This window comes from Bison bison, unplaced genomic scaffold (genome assembly GCF_000754665.1).
Source record: "Bison bison bison isolate TAMUID 2011002044 unplaced genomic scaffold, Bison_UMD1.0 scf7180017864145, whole genome shotgun sequence".
Classification (NCBI taxonomy): domain Eukaryota; kingdom Metazoa; phylum Chordata; class Mammalia; order Artiodactyla; family Bovidae; genus Bison; species Bison bison.
Genome location: NW_011494717.1, coordinates 6,294,743 through 6,316,877, shown reverse-complemented (window position 1 = coordinate 6,316,877; position 22,135 = coordinate 6,294,743). Strand labels below are relative to the sequence as shown.

The window sequence follows — 22,135 nt, the reverse complement described above, 5'->3', positions numbered from 1 at the left end:
GCATGTTAAAGCAGAAAGATACTATTTTAAACAACTATCAACTTGTGAAAATGAAAAGCTTGATAAACCTAATATTGGATATATGAGCACTCATACTTGGTGAGTGGAAATGTAAATTTATTTTTTGAGCCAGGAAATTTACATTAAGAAACATTTCCTAAAGATGTATTAGCTATAAGTATTCACTCTTGAATGTACAGGGGTATTCATCAAAGTATTGTATAGAATTAGCAAATAATAAGACAAAAAGAAGCAAGCTAAATGTCCTTTTTATGGTGGACTGGCTAAAGTATAGTAACAGAAATACTAAGAAGTCTAACAAGAGTGAGGTAAAAGATTTATATAGGCTGATGTGGAAAGATGAAGGAGATATTGGTGGTCTCCTTATTGTTAGATATTGTAAGTCAATTCAAGTATGATCTTCTTTGTGTTAAAAAAAAAAAACTTAAAAAATATATGTCCATGTCTATATATAAGAAGAAATTTCATCCAAGAATTACCCTTCCCCCACAAAAAAAACCCGTTAAATAATTGTTGTTTTGGTTTGGGGGAAGAAATTTGGAGGATTAGGGGAATGAGTAAGCTTTGTCATTTTGGTTTACACTTTGCTATATAGTTTAGAATTTTTTTTTCTTTTTACTCATGTATTTGAAAGTTTCAGGCAAACTGAAAGATAAAATCACTTTGAAGGTAGAACATTTTCAAAATGAAGAGGGTATTCTCTGTCTGGTTAGTTGTTCCTTATGGCTACTGTATGTGTATATTCACAGTCATAATACTGGCTTCATGTTAGGTAAGGAAATCTTAGGAAATACATAGTAAACTGTATGTTGATCTTATGGGATCCTTGGTTTGTTTTTTTTTTCCTGAATCCTGCTTGGCATCATCGGGCTAAATTTGAATTCTAACTGCATGTACTTTGGTCTCTTTCACTTATCTTGGCTTTTGATACTTTTTTTTTCATGTTGGTGAGGAGGGTGGAGAGAAGTGTCACTTGGTAGTGGAAAACAACAAAACCCACTGCCTATTATTTGGGTTATGTTCCATTGCATCTAGTGGGTCAAGACAGCTCATCTTCTCTGCTTTCACCTATGAGCTTTTGGGTTGGAAGTGCGGCCTCTTCTTGAGTGACCAACACATGGATGTCTAATCTGCCCAGACACTGGTTCAATTTTATAGTCTTGATAGCTGAAGCTCAGACTTTCTCTGAATATTGAGCAGAGACCACATAAACCATCCCAGTTAATCCCTGACTTTGAATTTTAAGTGCATATTTTAATTTATTTATGATAATAAAACATACTACTGTCTTTTCCAGAAAACTCTTCAAAAATAGACTATTATATAATGAAACTGAGGAATTTTTTCTTAATTTGAGAAATTAAGAGATTGGCAAGCCTGGGTATAAGTAGGTAAAAAAGCCTTATGGAGAAAGAGTGTCTAACTGCCAAAATGCTGAGGAAAGAGAAACAAAAAAACCCTTTTCTCTATCCTTCTCTTGCCTATATTCACTTTCTTTTCTTCCCTTTTGGTTTACTTCTCTTGGTAGCTGGTCCTTCTGTAAACAAGATTATCTCTAAATAGATGTGGAATATAAGAGTTTGATCTGTGGCAAGTTATTCTGTGATTTTCTTTACCTCTTCCTCTGAGATGTGTAATGCAAATTAAATTGGGTTGTTTAATAGTGCAACATGAATGTGACAGGTAGTTTTAAAGGAAAGAAGTCTTGAATCAACCTTTCAAAGTTTGTATTTATGTGTGTTAAGATGGAAGGAGCGGAAGAGCCCTACTTCATATTTCTTTATGCCATGGGGATCATGTTTAGTTTTATGCTTGTTCTTTAAAACATCCTCACACAAGCAGATATGTGACAAAACTTTTTCTTCTTCTGAATGCCTGGGCTGTTGATTAATTTTATCGGTTGCATGAAAAGTGGTAAAGGAGTTAGTTTCTGCTGTAGGGTTTTCTCATTGTTTTTTAAAGTTTAATGAGAATGAGAATCTCCTGGGGGTGCTTATTAAAATTTCTGATTCTCTGGCTCCAAACCCAGAGATTCTGATTCATGAAATTTGAGATGAGCCCAGAAACCTGCACTTTTAATGTGCATCCCAGTTGCTACTATTTTAAGTCTTCAGTAAATAAACACTTAGAAATATAGTTTTAGCTCAGGGGTTCCTAACCCCAGGGCCATAGCTGGTACCAGTCTGTGGCCTGTTAGGAACCGGGCTGCACAGCAGGAGGTGAGTGAATTTCATCTGTATTTACAGTTGCTCCCCATTGCTGGCATTACTGCCTAAGCTAAGCCTCTTGTCAGATCAGCAGCTGCATAGTAAATGTAATGCACGTGAGTCATCTCAATATCCATGGCCCGCCGCCTCCCCCACCCCCCATGGAAAAATTGTGCCAAAAAAAAGTTTGAAAAAGAGTTGGGGACTGCTGTTTTTGCTGATTACTGGACAGTAGTTTGACATTTAAAACTGAAACAATTGCCAGAGTTCATAAAGTAGCTCTGTGTGTGAACATGTCTGTATGTATTTTACTTAGCATTTCATAGTTTTCCAAAGACTCTGAGGGTAGGAGAATGAAAACTGATGTAGCCTGGAAGATTTGTGGTTGTCCCAGTCAGTTCACAAGTAATTGTTGAGCCCCTACAATGAGGCTGGAGATGTCAGTATCCGCAGTAAAAAATTTACTGTGTTAACACTCTCTAAAAAATAAAAATAAAAATGGGAGAGGGAGAGGGTGGGAAGATTTGGGAGAATGGCATTGAAACATGTAAAATAACATGTATGAAACGAGATGCCAGTCCAGGTTCGATGCACGATACTGGATGCTTGGGGCTAGTGCACTGGGATGACCCAGAGGGATGGTGTGGGGAGGGAGGAAGGAGGAGGGAGGAGGGTTCAGGATGGGGAACACATGTATACCTGTGGTGGATTCATTTTGATATTTGGCAAAACTAATACAATTATGTAAAGTTTAAAAATAAAATAAAATTAAAAATAAATAAATGAAAAAAATAGCAGCTCTAATGAGGTGGACAAATCTAGACAAATTATACAGAGTGAGGTAAATCAGAAAGAGAAAGACAAATATTGTATATTAATGCATACATATGAAATCTAGAATGATGGTACTGATGAATCTATCTACAGGGCAGCAGTGGAGATACAGACATAGAGAACTTTCAAAAGCTGGGGAAGAAGGTGGGATGATTTGAGAGAGAAGCATTGAAACATAGAGATTACCATATGTAAAATAGATAGCCAGTGGGAATTTGCATATGATGGAGGGAACTCAAAGCTGGTGCTCTATGACAACCTAGGGGGTGGAATGGGCAGGGAGGTGGGGGGAGGTTTAAAAGGGAGGAAACATATGTGTACCTATGGCTGATTCATGTTGTTGATGTATGGCAGAAACCATCACAGTATAGTAAAGTAATTATCCTCCAATTAAAAATAAAATGTTTTAAAAATAGCAACAACTGTGAGTCCCTTTTACTGACTTTTTCAGATGTATTTCTTTTCCCTCTTGTATCATTTCCATTGCTGATTTAGGAAAAAAGTGATTGATGAATGTGTTACTTAATTGTTTTCATTACTATCGAGGTATAATTGAATTGATAAAGCTTTGGAGTTTGGGTACTGTATGTTGTTATGAGTAATTTCACATGGTCAGTAAGGTTTTTTGGAGGGTGAAAGTTTTAGTATTCATTTTTCCCCAGAAAGAAATTACATCTGGAAATTCTCAGGGAAAATCTGTTTTGGTTACATGGCATTAAGGAATTAATATACTTACCTATGTGTATACTTTGGATTCTGTTGTGTTTGTGAAAGAGGATTTCTGGGTTTCTCCATAACACTCTGTGTATGCTGGGGATACTCTTGTGTTTGTGTACATGGCTACACATCTGTGTTTTGCCATAGCACTTTTTTTTTCCTTGGAGTTGTAAACAAATTAAATTATCCTGGCCCAAATTGTGTCACATTTACTGAAATTATTGAAGTTTTTAGCGATGAACATATCTTCATTGCTAGAAAAGGAACTTGGGTGTTTTAATTTTCAAGAAATGTTGATTTGTATTAAACACATTGTTCAGAAACTCTAGTATAGCTGTGTTTTTTAACAGGCTGATTTTATATGCTTGTGAAGAAATTGGGCTTTTAATTTCTTGAATCCTGAATCTTCAAACCTCAGGCAGTGCCTTATTTTCACATAGATGCTCAAAATGGAATAAGTGACATATGTGGAAGAAAGTTATCCATAATGGAGAAATAGTATTATTTTAACTTTTTTTTGATATCATGGTTTAAGGAATTAAACTTCTTTAAATAGTACATTTTAATTTTTATAAAAATTGAGAATAAATTAGCCCCCAAGAATTTTCTTTTACTTATGTCTTATAATTTTAGTACATTCATAATATTGTAAAGTGACCAAGACAAATTCTGAAAATTTATTGATGATACAAAGTTGTTTTTCTCATGTAGCCCCTTTTAGAAAAGTGAAAACTGTACTGGCTTGGAGCTTTCTGCTTCACGCACCTTTGCATTTAAAATTACTCTAGTTTTCAGTTTTTAAAGTGGCTTGTTATAGGCTGTATATTCTTAATTTTTTAAAGATACAGTAAATTTTCATGCACTGAAAATTTTAATTTGGTATCTAGTGTACTGATTTGAGGTTTAGTTTTTGAACTAAGGACTCATAAATACAAGTGCAGTTTATATTGTTAGTGCTTCCTTGCATGAAAGGCCCAATTTTTGCCTTTCATATCATCAGTACTTGGAGAAAATAGTTTGTGGTTTTTTTTCAAATAAAGAAAAAAAAAAGTTATATACAGGACTCTGATGTCTGGGAGAGGAAGAGGCCAGAAGTATATTGTTTAAAGAATCAAAATGAACATTCACATACACTGGTGTTCGTTCATTTATTTGTGCAAGAGTGCTGGTCATGTCAGAGGTATTTTGAAACGGTTGGTTCAGTAATTTGGCCTACTGTCTTTTTTTCTCTATAACAGTTTTTCTGTTTTCTACTACACCTTGCACATCCACCAATCCAAGACACCCTATAGGTGAGTATTTTTCTAGTTATCAAATGGCATCACTTGTTCCCAAGACAGTTGCCGCTTCACTAAAACTAGCCTTTATTTTTCTCCTATGAAATATTTAATTAATGGATTTCACAGAGTGTATCTTATTCCATGGGGCTTCCGTTGTGACTCAGTGGTAAAGAATCCACCTGCCAATGCAGGAGACCCGGGTTTGATCCCTGGGTCGGGAAGATCCCCTGGAGGAGGAAATGGCAACCTACTCCAGTATTGTTGCCTGGGAAATCCCATGGACAAAGGAGCCTGGAGGGCTTTAGTCCATGGGGTCACAAAAGGGTCAGACATGGCTTAGCGACTAAACCACCACAACTATCTTATTCTGCAACTTTTAAAATTACCTGGAAACTGTTGAAGAGCTGACTTTACATTAAAAACACACACACACACACACACAATATGATTAAACTTTTTAATCAGTTGTTAAATACTATCCTCAGAGTCTATTCTTTCTGGAATTTCATTTCAAAAATGGGAGAATTAGGACAGGTTGACTATTTAATGAAAATATAAAAGTTTATTTTAACATTCAGAGATAAAATGGAATAAGGAGTTAAAAAGGAAATTTGTTTTAGTAGCGTTTTTAAATTTTTCTGGAAATTAAGGATGTTTTTCATTTAAAAGTTTCAGAGAAAACTATTCCCTGATTATTGATATTGCATATAATTAGATTAATTCTTGATTCATGTAATTATATATTCATGGACCAGAAAGTCTGAGCCTTTTTATTTTTCTGTATTTATCTTAGACTTTTTTCCTGATCATTTTTTGCCCTCTAGGTTTTCAAATATAATTTCAAAAAGTTCTAATAAAGATGCTTTCCTAGAGTCTTTGGAAATAAAAAGGGTAATGAGGTATCATTTTCTTATTCAGTGTGCTAATTTTGAGAGGTTTGGATGAGAAAAGGAAAGAAATAGAAATATCCCTCAACTCTTTTACAGTTGGTGATACTTATATATGTAATTCAACCTTGCAGATACGTTTGAAACATCTATATTACTGCACTGTTTAACTTATGGCTCTGGAAAATTGTTTATTATCACTTAAACTGTCTGTTGCTTTGCCTGTACTCTCGTATCTTTGCTAGCAGGTAGATGTTCTCAATCCATATATTAATAGAAAATCTAACCTACAAATACTAGAATTAGCAAGGCAAATTTCATTTTTAAAAAAAGGCATGTTTTTTCATCTTTCCCTGGGCATGTGGTAACCTGCATGGCTGAATTAGGTAGTTTTGTGAGGTTTCTTAGTAAGCTGTGAAGTTTGTTAGTCTTTTTCATATAATCACCTTTTTCTTCCTGCTGGTTTTCCCTTGTTTTATCAGCAACAGCCATTGGTCACTGTCTTCTACATACCATGCCTGATTTGGGTGGCATGTAGTAAAATTAAAAACTTTTTTTTGGAATCAAATACCTTTCTTGCCTTTGTGCTCCTGTGTGGTTCCTTCCTTTTGCCAACATTTATGCTTGTTTTTCTCTTGTGAATCTTCTACATGAACTTTGGAAAATAATAATCCTTGGATTTCGACGTCCAGGTTAAGAGGGTGTGTATTTGCAGAAAAGGTCAAAATTTGAAGGTCCTGAAGGAGTTGTACTGTACAACTGTTCTGGATTGGTGGATATGCAAATGTTAAAGGAAGGGAAGGAACAAATATTACTTTTGATGTGAGTGATCATAACATCTACATTTCCAATTAGGGGGAAATTTTTATTTTAGTGTCTTTCATCTGGTTTATTATTACATTGGCAGTATATTTTATTTTACACAGGAGATTTAAAACTATATAAAATATAATATTTGAAAAATTCATGCAAGTGGTAGGCTTACTCATTAAAGAAAAATAATCCTTTTGAATCTTAAGAATGTTTTGATAATCATTTAAACTATTTGATTCTCATTTCTGTATCTTGCACATTACATAGGCTAATTGAAGTGTGTTTAAGAGAAAATAGAGAATTTTAGAAGTAGAGTTTTTATATTGAAGAGGGAGAGACAGGTTTATTTTTTTCTGGCTGCACCGCATGGCATGTGGATCTTAGTCCCCAACCAGGGATCAAACCTGTGCCCTGCATTTGAAGCATGAAGTCTTAACCACTGGACAGCCAGGGAAGTCCCTGATGGTCAGATTTTTAACTTACTCATACACTTGTTAAAGGTACTGAAGAGATGTCATATTAACTTGTAAGAATTTGTTGATGGACTATTGAGTTGTTGTTGACTTTTATGTAAAAGGGCAGTAGTTCTGTCTGGCAACTTATTAATTGCCAGCCTGGTCTTTATTTGCATGTGTTGGCAGACTGTGACTGAAGCTATGGTTAAGACTCTTTTACACCTAGGGAAACTTTATTTTCTACTTTCTGAAGTGGGAGTGTCTCATGGTTTTTTCCTAATTTATTTATTGCTTTTTAGAGATTAAAGGTGTTTTGTGACTATTTTATAGAAGATTGAGTTAAGGTAATGGGAGGTAAACAAGTGGTTCAGCCGAATAGTTCATTAAGTTTAAGCTTTAGGGTGGCATATCTTGGTTAAAATATTTAATCCATATGTTGAGTGATTTTAGGCAGTGTGCACGAACGTGTAAACTGTGTCTTCTTTTTCTTCTTTGTGCTTCCTGATAATCACTCTTACGTAGGTGACATATAGGTGCATGCTTATCTCTTTATTTGCAGCATTATAGTGGTGTTTTACTTTATGTGATAGAGAAATGGAGCAATATGATACCTTTATACTATTAATACATACTGAGTAGGAATAATAACAAAATATTCTCCTTTTCTTAGGTGGGATAAGGGTAGATAGAAGTTGTATGTATGGTTTGTGCATTATGTCTTGAACAACTTAAATATTGAGGCTGACCGTAATTATAGTAACAGGCCTGACACATTTAATGTATTGGGAAGTTACTGTGTAGACTTTAGAATAATTTCTATTTGAATTTTTAATGCCAGTTCTTTCCTTAATTAGATTTTTCGTGAAGCTCGAAGAACAGTACCTAGTATTGTTTACATGCCTCACATTGGTGATTGGTGGGAAGCTGTCAGTGAAACTGTGAGAGCAACTTTTCTGACTCTGCTACAAGATATACCGTCATTTTCACCCATATTTCTGTTGTCTACCTCTGAAACCATGTACAGTGAACTGCCTGAAGAGGTAAGAACTGACTAAATATTTATGTTTTCTTATGGTTTTAAAATAGTTTTCCTTGTAATTTGACATATTTTGTCAAGGTTCATGCCTTGGTTGTACCAAATATTAGCCATGTGACTTGTTAGTTAACTTTTTAAGTTTCGGTTTGTTATTTTTTGATATATATTTTGATATATTCCTCAGTATTGTTGTGAATTATGAGACAATTCATGCTTAGACTGGACCATGATGTATATAGTAACTACTAAGAACACCTTAGCTGTATCGTCGTCAGTGCCATTATAATTATTCTTCTCCTTCTTACCATCTGTTAGATTATTTGGTGGGATTTGACCTTTCCTCTCTTTCATTGGTAGCATCATGTTGTGCATATTTTTAAAACCTGATATTTAACATTTGAATTCAAATCCAACTCAATAGTAGAGAATTAGGTAAAAATCACAGGTGTTTCAGAAAAAATGAGATCAACTTGTGAATGAAATTGCTTTTTAAGAAATTATTTTAACATTCTAAGCATACCAGGTTTTGAAATAATCTCCTTTAGAAGTGCTTAGAAATATTTTGCCCAAGCAACACAGTTCTTATAAAAGCTTTATATGTTTCAAGTTTTATAGTCTAAATCTTGATTACCTAGAATTTTATGATTCAGATTTTTTTACCAAGTTCTTTTGTTCTGTTTCAGCTCTTTTTATATATCTTGCTAAAGTGAGTTTGTACAACTTACTGCTCTTGTAAGAAAAGTATATTAAATGTAGAATATTTCTCTTTTTTTTATTCAGAGTCTGATATTATTGAGACCATTAATCAGTATTTTTTTTTTCTTTAATCACAGGGAGCGGTAAAGTTTAGTGGAAAGATGTGTGCAGTAATAGTCAGAAAAATACACTTGTTGGTGTGAGATAATATATGTGAATTTATTTTGAAAACCACAGAGCTACAAAATGTTTGGTATTATAAAGTAGGAATGCTTTTGAAATGATTTAGGAGAATGGACTGAACCTGGACATAACTGAACCTAGGAGCCACATCTTAAAATTTGATCCTCTCAACTAGTTTTATTATTATAATTTTATAAAAATTAAAGAAAATTAGAATAATTAAGGGTTCTAGGCAGAAATATATATTTGCCTAAAGTGTCCCTATATTGTTAAAAAATTGGTAAATAAAAGTATTACTAAACCTATCTTTGTGATACAGCAGTTTTAGTTTTGCATATCCTTGTTTATTTGCATATGTGATTTTATTGTTAGTTTAGTTTTATAAAAGCTAACATTGCATCATATACATTTTCAGTGTTGCTATATTATACTTTTTTTGTGAATTCCAATATCCTTAATTAATAGCTAAAATACTAGAAAATTACTAGCATCAAATCCTAAAATTTCAGCACCCACCCTCCCATCTTCTGTATTCTTCACCCTTATTATACCAAATAGTTACTAAAGATATCAAGGATAGTCACTGTGGGACAAAGTGACACACTTATTTGTGGGGTGAAGATTATGGAGATTTTGTTAGACTACTGGTTACATTATATGTTTTATATTAATTTATATTAATTGTCCTTAGAAAAGCCTCCTCTACCCCAAGCCTTTCATTTTAATTTCAGCTTTGCCATTAGTATATTGCTCTGTTTCGGTCACAGACAAATATAGTAGTGAATAATACTTAGTGAGTATTGATAAATATTTGGTTAATAATTAAAAAGCATAGAGAGTTGCCAACTGAGTAACTACGTTAGCAAGGTGCCAGATTGATGGAAGAAAAATTGAAGTACACAGTGGGTAGCAAAAGACTAAGTGATTCTAAAAGAAAGAAATGGCCAGTTACTATAGTGTATTTAAGAAAATTCAGTGGTAAATTAAAATAACAATAAGATACAGATTAAAAAAGAAAAGTTTCATAAGCTCTCTTCAGGACGGTTCATAGTAATAGATCTAAATAAAAAACATTCATTTAAGTTCAGCGATGCCATTTATAGATAAGTAGTTTTTCATAGATAAACAAAAAAGATAGAACACAAACAGCACAAAAAGTTACCATAGCCTTTCTTCATGGACAGAGCTTTTTAGGAACAAACACAAAGATATGGCACAGGCAACATAAAAAATACCAGAGTATTTATCATAGCTTTTCTTCATAGATTGGAAACTAAATATCTTATAGCAGGGGATTGTTTAGGTCATAGTAGATTCCTTCCATGAAATACAGTGAGACCATTAAAAATATTGATGTAGAAAACAATGTCATGGAAAGATGCTTGACTATATTGCCAAAAATTATAGGCATTTATATTAGTATGTATGGCTTTGCTGCTAAGTCACTTCAGTCGTGTCCGACTGTGTGCGACCCCGTAGACGGCAGCCCACTAGGCTCCTCTGTCCCTGGGATTCTCCAGGCAAGAATACTGGAGTGGGTTGCCATTGCCTTCTCCAATGCATGAAAGTGAAAAGTGAAAGTGAAGTCGCTCAGTCGTGCCCGACTCTTCGCAACCCCATGAACTGCAGCCTACCAGGCTCCTCCGTCCATGGGATTTTTCAGGCAACAGTACTGGAGTGGGTTGCCATTGCCTTCTCCATGTATGGCTTTATCTGGGTTTATATAGAAATAATTATGTATTATATAGTCATATATATAAATAAAACTATATGTAACTATTAATAATAGTGATTATCACTGGGTCTTAAGATTTTAGTTATTTTTGTTATCTGTTTTCTAAATCTTCTGTAATAAATGCTACTTACTGTTCTCATCAGGAAATAAACTCATTCAGAGATGAAAAGAAAAGGTTCTCTACTAAATTTTTAAAAGCAAAGCAAAACAAAAAAGAATTAGTCATCATGGGACTAATAGGAATACAAAAATGTTTTCTTTCTCTGGGACAAAGTGACAATTTCATCCTTTAGAGCCCTTTTAAAATTCTCTTATAAATGTGTCTTTGTATCTTTCCCTCTTTTTTAAATCCAGAGTTCAGTTCAGTTCAGTCGCTCAGTTGTGTCCGACTCTTTGCGACCTCATGAACCATGGCATGCCTGGCCATCCTGTCCATCACCAACTCCCTGAGTTTACCCAAACTCATGTCCATTGAATTGGTGATGCCATCCAACCATCTCATCCTCTGTTGTCCCCTTCTCCTCCTGCCCTCAAACTTTCCCAGCATCAGGATCTTTTCAAATAAGTCAGCTCTTAGCATCAGGTGGTCAAAGTATTGGAGTTTCAGCTTCAACATCAGTCCTCGCAGTGAACACCCAGGACTGATCTCCTTTAGGATGGACTGGTTGTATCTCCAGTCCAAGGGACTCTCAAGAGTCTTCTCCAATACCACAGTTCAAAAGCATCAATTCTTCTGTGCTCAGCTTTCTTTATATTCCAACTCTCACATCTATACATGACTACTGGAAAAACCATAGCCTTGACTGCTGCTGCTGCTGCTGCTAAGTTGCTTCAGTTGTGTCCCACCCTGTGCGACCCATAGACAGCAGCCCACCAGGCTCCCCCGTCCCTGGGATTCTCAAGGGAAGAACACTGGAGTGGGTTGCATTTCCTTCTCAATGCATGAAAGTGAAAAGTGAAAGTGAAGTCGCTCAGTTGTGTCCAACTCGTAGCGACCCCATGGACTGCAGCCTACCAGGTTCCCCCGTCCATGGGATTTTCCAGGCAAGAGTACTGGAGTGGGGTGCCATTGCCTTCTCTGTAGCCTTGACTAGACGGACTTTATTTTTCATATTATCTTAAATATTATAGTGAGTATGTTTCATAGCAGAAATGGAGTATTAGTAGAATAATATGTTTAAGTAAATATGCATGTACTGGAGGGAATATTTTCAAATTTTTTTTTAACTGATGAGGCATTTCATCCAAAAAAAAAAAAAAATTGGAAATCATCATTCTAGACTGACTGTTACCAAATTGTGATCCATGGACCCCTGTGGGCCCCACAAGACATTCAGAGATTTGTCACATTCCTCTTTTTTCTTGTTTAAGCTGTGTATCTTCTTTTGTTTATTTTGGCTGTGCTGAGTCTTTGTTGCTATGCTGGCTTTTTTCTAGTTGCAGGGAGTGAGGGTACTCTCTAGTTGCCGTGTGTGGGCTTCTCGTTGCTGTGGCTTCTCTTGATGTGAAGTGTGGGCTTTAGGGCACAGTGGACTTCAGTAGCTGTGGCACAGGGGGTCAGTAGTTGTGGTCCCTGGGCTCTAGAGCACAGTCTCAGTGGTTATGGTGCGCGGGCTTAGTTGCTTTGCATCATGTGGGATCTTCCCAGACCAGGGGTTGAACACATGTCTCCTGAATTGGCAGGCAGATTCTCTATGACTGAGCCACCTGGGAAGCCCTGTATCTTCTTGAATATGGGTTTTCTTAATGTATACCAATCACAACAACATTATTGTAGCAGATTGAATACAGAAGCAGAAAATGAGAATCCAGTTGTCTTTCATTAAGCCAGACATTAAAGAGATTTGAAGAAATGTAAAATAATGCCACTTTTCTCACTGAATTTTATTTTACATATATAATATTTTATATTTTGAAAAAAATATGTCTTTCAAAAGAGTGTTTTGTTGTTCAGTCGCTAAATCATGTCTGACTCTTGTGACCCTATGGACCACAGCACACCAGGCTTCCCTGTCCTCTACTATATCCTCGAGTTTGCTGAAGTTCATGTCCATTGAGTCAATAATGATATTCAACAGAATATGCGTTTTTAAATTTATCTTTTTGAAGTATCATTGATTTACAGCATTGTGTTAATTTCTACTATGCAGCAAAGTGATTCAGTTATACATACATTCATATTCTCTTCTATTATTCATTTTGTATGTAATAGTTTGTATCTGCTAATCCCAAACTCCCAATATAACCCTCCCCCTTGGCAACTACAAATCTGTTCTCTAGGTCTGTGATTCTTTGTTTCATAAATAATTTCATCAGAAGAATATATTTTAGTGTTGACATATAATAGGTTTTAAGTGAATACATTATTTGAAAGGTTCTTAGTTTTAATTTTTAGTGCATAGATATTGGCCAATATAACCCAGATAAACAAAAGCTCTTTTAGGTTCTTGAGTAATTTTTAAGAGTTTAATGAAGTGTGGAGACCAAAACATTTGAGTCTCTAACCACTACCACAAGCTCTTTGAGAGGAGGGGATTGTCTTATAGCCCTTCCTTCCTGATACACTGGAATTGCTTAGTAAATGTTTGTTACATGGAAAAAGAAATTGACCGTTGAATTACCACAAAGGCTTTATGTAAGTCCTGCCTAACCTCATTCCTTTTTTTTTTTTGGCAAAATTCTAGTGTAAGTAATATACTTCTGTGGACCCTGAAGATTTTTTCTGAGAACAGTTGGAGAATTTTAGTTGAGATATATGAAAATTACAAGCTATTTCTATTTAGGAGAATTAGGAAAAAAGAGTCCAAGGTTGAACAAAGAAAAGAGATTTTTAAACAAGGAAGCAGATAGAAGTTGAAACTTGAATTCTTATATATTGCTGGAGGATTGTAAAATGGTGTAGCCACATTGAAAAGTTGGCAGTTCTTAGAATGTTCTGATATGACTCAGCATTTTCACTCCTAGGTAACTACTCCAGAGAAGTATAAACATACATTCACCCAGAGACTTGTACACCAGTGTTGCTACTAGAATTATTCTTCATAGCGGAAATAACCCATTCATTAATTGGTGATTAGTGAAGCAAAATGTCATATATACAGAGTGAAATATTATTCAGCAGTAAGTGGAGTAAACTGCTGATAACACTGTCCAGCGTGAGTGAACCTCAATATATTATTCTAAAAGTGAGAGAAGCTGGGCACAGAAGACTACCAGTTCTATGATATGTGATTTCCAGAAGAAATGAAATCTCTAGATGCAGAAACCAAACCAGTGGTTGTCAGCTGGGAGTGAAGTGTAAATAGACTTCAGATGGGCACAGGGGAACTTTTTGGAGGTAATGGAAATATTTTTTTAGTAAAACTGACTTGTGATGGTTGCACAGCTGAATTAATTTACTAACAATTATGGAACTTAAAGTTTCAGAGAGAAAGTAGGAGGTATGTCTAAGTTTATCTGGAAAAGTCAGAGAAAGCTTCACCCAAAAAATATTGACTTGAGTGGAGAGTTTAAAAAAATGTTTAGGAAAGAGTGATTAGCATATATAAAAACCATTGTGAACCAGTGTGAAAGAGAACATGATTCATTCAGGGAATTAATATGAGTTTCGTCTTGTTGCAGCATGAAGTTTGAGTCTGGGAACATCAGAAGATAGGAGTGAATTTAAAGACAAAAAGGCTGTTGATAGTAATCAGACAGGCAAATCAGGGGGATTATTGTAGACTTGCTTTTGGTTTGCTTTTATATTCATGAAGTTCAACACAATGTTGAAAAATGATCAGAAGGAAGAATATTTAAAATTGAAATTAAATGTTTTGCTTTAAACAAAACACTTGAACAAAATCTTGTTGCTTCCAGGGTTTTGAGTTCTGTTTATTTTTAAAGAACCAGTTAATGTTAGCATTTTCAGCTATGTCTTCTCTGTATATTTGCTATATCTTCATCTTTGCCCCTTGTAGGGTCTCTTCTGTTTCACTAGCTCTGTTAAAACACTTCTGGCATGGTATCATAGTACTTTCTTGTGAGACTTGAGACTTGACAGCAGAAAGTAAGCCTCTTTTCTTCAGGTTTATAACTACAATGTCTGGCATGATATTTGGCACATAATGGATGTTCACTAGTAAATTTGTTTGCCAGAACTTTCAAGAAAAGCCTTGCGTAGCATAGATTGAAGGGTTTAAAGGATTTTTACATGAAGGTTGTCTTCAAAGAAAATATTGGACGGGCACAAGGTGAAATTTTATATTAACTCTTGAAGGATTTGGCTTTGAGTTGAGGTAATTTCCCATCCAAATGCTGAATTCTGATGGCTCTTTTTCATTAATTGTCTCTTCTCTGTCTTAGAATTTTAGAGTTAAAAATGGCCTTTACAGCTTATATAATCTAGTCTTCTCTATTTATTCATTTTATGACCTCAGGCCAGTCACATAAACCTTTCCAAGCCTAAGTTTTTTTTATCTGTAAAATGAGGGGCTTCCATGTACCTCCTTGTTACAAAGATACGTTAAAATAATTTTTAAGAATTTCTACAATTCATAGTGACAAACTGAATGGACTATCCAAAGTTTATAAGAAATATATGCCTGAATTTGGGCTAGAATCCGATGTCTTAAATTTTAATCCAGTATTTCCATACTGTCATGGTGGGGACTTCTTTCCATATTAGTGACTTTTTTCCTTGTTTTATTTGCAGTTTCCAATTTGATGTGGGCTGGGAAACAAAACCACAAGCTTTACTCATTCAGTACATGCTTATTAAGCATTGCTAGGTACCAGGTATAGTGGTAGGTATAGGAAAATAGATGAATTCTGTTCTCAGGAAGTTTGGTGTCTAGAAGTAAGAAAATAGACCTTCTTAAAAAAAATCAAATGAAGTGTATAGACAAATGTGAATGATGTAAAGAGGATTTAAATAGCATATTTTAGAAAGGGGACATCTGGGGTCAGAGTCTTTATAGAGTAGGTGAACAAAGGAGAGGTGGCAGTCCCTAACTGTGAGGAATTGGGATATGAGTATGGCAGGCTTAATTTTGCTTGGGAGTTTTGCATGGAAGGTGATGTCACTGTGGAGCATCCTTTGATGAGATTGAAGGTATAGTTTGTTTGCTCTGAAACCAGGATTCCAGAGGATCCAGTGGGATAGACTCAGTAGGGAAAGAGCCCAGGAGGGGAAGTCAGTGGATAGGAAGCACACAAAAACATCTTAAGAGAAGGTGGTGCTGTTAGCATCTTCCTTGGTCTCTATTGTGTTGACAAATTGTAGATAATTACTTTTCAGTTCATGTAACAGCTCTTTGCCAACAAAGGTCTGTCTAGTCAAGGCTATGGTTTTTCCATTGGTCATGTATGGATGTGAGAGTTGGACTGTGAAGAAGGCTGAGCGCCGAAGAATTGATGCTTTTGAACTGTGGTGTTGGAGAAGACTCTTGAGAATCCCTTGGACTGCAAGGAGATCCAACCAGTCCATTCTGAAGGAGATCAGCCCTGGGATTTCTTTGGAAGGAATGATGCTAAAGCTGAAACTCCAGTACTTTGGCCACCTCATGAGAAGATTTGATTCACTGGAAAAGACTCTGATGCTGGGAGGGATTGGGGGCAAGAGGAGAAGGGGACGACAAAGGATGAGATGGCTGCCTGGCATCACTGACTCGATGGACGTGAGTCTGAGTGAACTCCGGGAGTTGGTGATGGACAGGGAGGCCTGGCGTGCTGCGATTCATGGGGTCGCAAAGAGTTGGACACGACTGAGCGACTGAACTGAACTGAACAGCTCTTCAAGATTGTCCCCATCTGACTATTGTAATCAACTATCCTTTTTTATATCATAATTATTAATGACTTGAACTGGATCATTATTTCATTCTTGTTTATTCCATGAGGTTGAACCTCTCAACAGCATAGCCTAAGACTACTTTAATCCCACATGAATGTTCAGTGAACATTGAAAATGGTACCGAAGTTGAAATTATAATTTGGTATAATATAAAGCTTTTAATTCTCTTAATATTTAATGTCTTTGTGTGTGTGTGTATGTGTGTAGGTTAAATGTATCTTTAGAATACAGTATGAAGAGGTCTTATATATTCAAAGGCCTATTGAAGAGGACAGAAGAAAATTTTTCCAAGAACTGATTCTCAATCAGGCCTCAATGGCTCCACCACGAAGGAAACACACTGGTAAAGTTCCTAAAGCCTTTAGGAAAATGGGGGTGGGGAAGGCGTTGGAATTAAGAAATATCCTTTCTTGGAGTCATTAAAGCAAAACAGTTCTTTGTGGAAGACAGTTTTTCAAGTTTTGTTTAACTTTAGATGGACACATGGAAGTGGCCATTGTGTTTAACTGACTTGAGATTGGAAAGTACAGCTTCATCGTTAAAGCTTTTCTAATGGATGACTGTTAATGAAGTAATCTCCTTATCACTTCAATCCAGATGCTCTAGTCGATTTATGAGACTCAAAAAGTCATAGAAAAAGTCTTTAGTTCTGCTCTGTTTTAGTCATTTTTAGTACTGAGGGCTTCAACTAGCAGGTTGTGAACAACAGGTGTTGTGTTGATTGCTTTCTGGTTCAGGGTTGTTTTGTTGGGCCTGATTAGAACAATTGCCTTTTCTGGTTTATTTTATTTATTAATTGATTTTTAAAATATTTATTGACCACCTGTTTTGTTAAATATATTATGCTAGGCACTTGGAAGTCTATCATGGCTCTCTTTAAGCATTAGAGTTTTCTTGGCCTTAAGAGGGGCCTCAAAATTATTCAGTCCTCTGACTTAAGAAAGGGCTGCATTCTAAGTTATTCAGTAATTTCTTTTCCTAATCTTAAAGGTGGAAAGATTTTTACCACCTAAATCTTAAAGGTGGTAAAAGATAAGATCCTTTTGATTAATCTGTCTTTCAGTGTCTTTGAAAAAAATATTTATTAGAAAAAATTTAAGCCTCTTATCTTTTGTTCAATTTTTGTGTGTTTCTCATGGCTGTTCTTATGGGATATTTAAATACATTTCCCATTTCTGCCAACTCCTTACTGTTGCATACTTTGTTTTTCATTGGTTATGTTATTAAATACTTCTTTGTTTTTCAGTGGTTATATTATCCAATACTTTAATAAATCTATGGCCCGTTAGTGGCTCCTTTTCACATTTTTCTCAGTGTTTATAAAATGGACATCTATCAAATGAATATAGTGGTGGGGTTTTCCCCCCAGAAACCTTGGGAAATTTAACGTGGAAGTTATACCTTCTGGTTATTGGTTGTTGCTTTCTCCTAATCTAAATAACAGCATTTAAAATATTTTATTATTAAAGTGATTCATTTTAATAAAGTATCTTGCATGTTCCTAGATATATTAAAGTCCGGTAGATCTGAATTTTCTATGTTAAGGATTAACATTATTATTATTATTTTTTTGAGTTGTTCCTCCTGTTGACTTTCATTTTTCATCTTAGGGGCTATTTAGAAATCAGCAAGAATACTTAGAATTTTAATCCTGAGCTTCAGTGTGATACCAGGAAAATCTTTTAAGGAATTAGAGAGCATTATGATTAGGCAAGTTAATACTTTACCTTCTAAGAAGATGTTTTGTTTGTTTTACAGTATATAGTGAATACCATAGATTTTATATATAAAACTTAAGACTGGGTTTTCCATCTTCTCTATGTCTTTGGGGTATTTTTTTAGTTACTGTTTCCCCCCCTATGCCCTGCAGGTGCCATTTACTATCCTAACTGTGTTGTATTAAGAATATGAGAGTAGGAGACTTGTGTAAAATCAGAAGTGTTTGGGAATGGGAGGGATCAAAGGATTATTACTTGCCTGTTTAACTTTCATGCATATAAAGCAACCTTGTTTTGAGAAATAATCTTTAAATAAAGTTGACTTCAGCAAACCATATACAGGTACTTCACCTCAAGATATTTATGTTGATTTGAAATATTTCTCTTAAAGTTGTATATAAATAATATCTCAAGATCAAATTATTTAAAATTATATCATGTGCCCTTTAAAGAAGTCCTGTTGTAAGTTATTTTATAAATAATTCCCTTATGTACTTTTGTTCCCATTCAAATCTTTACTTGCTGGATTTGCATGGTTCATGTATATTTGGAATTCTGTTCTTAAAAGAACATTTCAAGGGAGTGCCAGAAAAATAATTGAGGTAGGTCATGGACCTGCCATGTTGGAATCTTAACATTTTCTTCTACTTTCTTCAGGTCTTTGTGCAATGGAGGTACTTCCACTTGCATTACCTTCTCCACCTCGTCAGTTATCAGAATCAGAGAAAATTCGGATGGAGGACCAAGAGGAAAATACTTTAAGAGAGTTGCGGTTGTTTCTCAGGGATGTAACCAAGAGGCTGGCGACAGATAAACGCTTTAACATCTTCAGCAAACCGGTGGATATTGAAGAGGTCTTGTTTCAGTAGTGTGCAAACAATGAAGTTGAACTGGCTAAAAGAAAAAAATATTGACATCTTTTTTTGGAAGGAAAAAAAGCAAAGGCATGGATGAATATTACCCCTAGCCTGTAAAATTTTAATCCATGTGATAACTACCAGTGTCATCAGCAAACATCTGGTGACTTTGGGTGAAATTAGTGACAGTTTGTATATGTCCTCTTAATTAGTACTGATCTTTGCAATCTCTTATTCTTCAACTTAAGAAGAGGATTAAAAGTTACTTTAGTGAATTGTCCATACTAGGCTATTTTTATTCCAGGATAAATCCTGCTTTCCAAAAGAATATCGGTATTAATCAATTAATACCAATTTCCCAAATTGTGTGTATATCTTACTGAAAGAGGTAGCTAAGAAACCTGAAATGTGACTTTCATTATTTTGGAAATGCCTCTGACTAAGATGCTATATGAAGTTAAGCACAGCCTGTTATTTTTCTCTAAGAATTTTCTCTGCTCCCAGTGGAAAATTTCTCACTTTCTATGTGTATTGTTTTGTGTCCTTGTGGGAGCATGATTTGTGATGATGAAAAAAGAAATTTTCCATTTGGAATCTACTATAATACTGTATAATACATTTTATTTTATTTTATCCTGGGATAATGTAGTGTGTGGATGAACACAATGCAATCTTTACTAGCCTTCTTCTTATAGTTCAGACTCCATGTTTGAACAACTTTGGTGTTTTTATTTTTAATTTTTTATTCTTTTTTAAAAATTTGAATTATGAAGTGGTTCAGAGTTTAATGTTGTGTCCTTGTTGTGAAATCTGTACTCTTGGATCTGAGCAGATTCCTTTGGAACCATTACCTTGTCTATGCCTGGGAGCTAGTGTTATGTTTTTTCCTCTTGGAAAGCCTGAATATATCTATTCTTCCACATCTTCCTTTTGGGAATAAAGGGACTGTCTAATTTTATTTGTATATTTATCCACAACACATAGTTTTTGCTATTTGATCCTTTCAGCACCACCACAGAGGTCATTATTATGTTTGCAGTTGAAGAAACTGAGGCTTGTTGTCAAGTGACATACCAAGAAAAACATTTCTTAAAATTTGAAGCCCATGTTCTTTATATCACAGCTATCTTCCATTTTTTTCCTGCTGGAATGACAAGGCTTGCCTATTTGCTTTTACAATTAATACATATGATTCTATATTTGTGAAGCATAGTTTTTAATCTCATGATGTTTTCAGAAAATCGTAAAACTATAAGCCACCTTTAAAGGTTGTTAAAAATGTTTATTTCAAATTGTTTATGGGAGTGCTGACACTTAGTTGGTAAGGACTTGCCCCCAAGTCAGTCTCCCAGGCTGAGAATGAACCAGCTTGGTCTTTGCCCAGGAAAACATTTTCTGTCTAACCAGAAGAGATTGTCAGATTTCACATGCCATCTGTGATAGAGTAAAAGTTATATAAATGATGGTAAGGCAGTAAAAGGGGATAAAAAATGTTGGTCAGTTAAAACTTTTATTTTAGAGTTATGCTTTCTCTTTTTCCTCTTTTTTTTTTTCTCCTCAATTTCTTTACTTCTTTGTTTGCTTTTAAGGCTGAAAACATAGGAGTCTCTGGGAAGGATAGAGAAGGGAAACTAAAATAATAACATTTAGATAACCTAAAAACACAAAAACTTATATGAATTTGAAATGTCTAAAAACATTGAATTCCAAAGCAAATTGCAGAGAAAAAAAATGTTTAGAAAATAAGCAGTGAATTTAAAGTTAAACATAAGTGCTGAGATGTTATGGTCTTTAGTAATATAAATTTTTATAGTACAAAGGTTTATAAAATGTTTTCCACATGTACACGATACATATCAAGTGTCAGAGCCAAGAATCCAACTAATACCTTCTGAACTATTGCTTGTTGGGTAAAGCTCCACTACTCCCCTATAAGGAGATTGGCTGGCTTTTTAGCTTCTAGAGGATGAAAAATAAATTAAAACATGCACACATACCTACCTAAAATTTTAAAAACATAAATAATATGTGTATATATGTGCTTATATTATTCTATAGGCACAGGCATATAGGTGTATTTATACATGTAAATATATATTATATATACAAATTTAAAAGGCATCTGTGCTATCTATAGTGAAGAAAACTAGCCTTTAATTTCATAGAGCAGAAATTACCATATTCCCAGAATTTGGTCCTGGACTGATTAAACATTTCTAATACTGTGTTTATGTCAGAACTAATTACTTGATTTGAGATTTGCGTTGGGGAAGACAGTCCAGACACACACACCTGGGAGATGTTGTAGGTTCAGTTCTAGACCATGGTGTAAAGTGAATATTGCAATAAAGTGAAGTTATATGAATTCTTTGGTTTCCCAGCATATATAAAAGTTATGCTTATACTATGTAATGGCATTGAAGTGAAGTGAAGTGAAAGTCACTCAGTCGTGTCCGATTCTTGGCAATTCCATGGCAATCTCCAGGCCAGAATACTGGAGTGGGTACCCTTTCCCTTTTCCAAGGGATCTTGAAGTGCAAGTTGCTCAATTGTGCCCAACTCTTCGTGATTCCATGAAATTCTTCAGGCCAGAATACTGGAGTGGGTAGCCTTTCCCTTCTCTAGGGGATCTTGCCAACCCAGGGATCCATCCCAGGTTTCCCGCATTGCAGGCAGATTCTTTACCAGCTAAGCCACAAGGGAAGCGCCAGAATACTGGAGTGGGCAGTCTGTCTCTTCTCTAGCCTATTCCTTCTCTAGCCTGTCCGACTCAGGAATTGAACTAGGGTCTCCTGCCTTGCAGGTGGATTCTTTACCAACTGAGCTATCAGGGAATCCCTAGTAATGGCATTATGTCTACAAA

At 35.2% G+C, this 22,135-nt stretch overlaps 1 protein-coding gene across 1 annotated transcript in view; it reads left to right on the top strand.

Annotated features, from left to right (window-relative positions):
- ATAD2B (ATPase family, AAA domain containing 2B) overlaps positions 1-22,135 on the top strand; it is a 122,095-nt gene that overhangs the window by 74,958 nt on the left and 25,002 nt on the right. Inside the window, 3 exon segments of the mRNA XM_010840538.1 lie at positions 8,069-8,254; positions 16,905-17,040; positions 19,073-19,269. Of these exon segments, the coding sequence (XP_010838840.1) occupies positions 8,069-8,254; positions 16,905-17,040; positions 19,073-19,269 (519 nt within the window).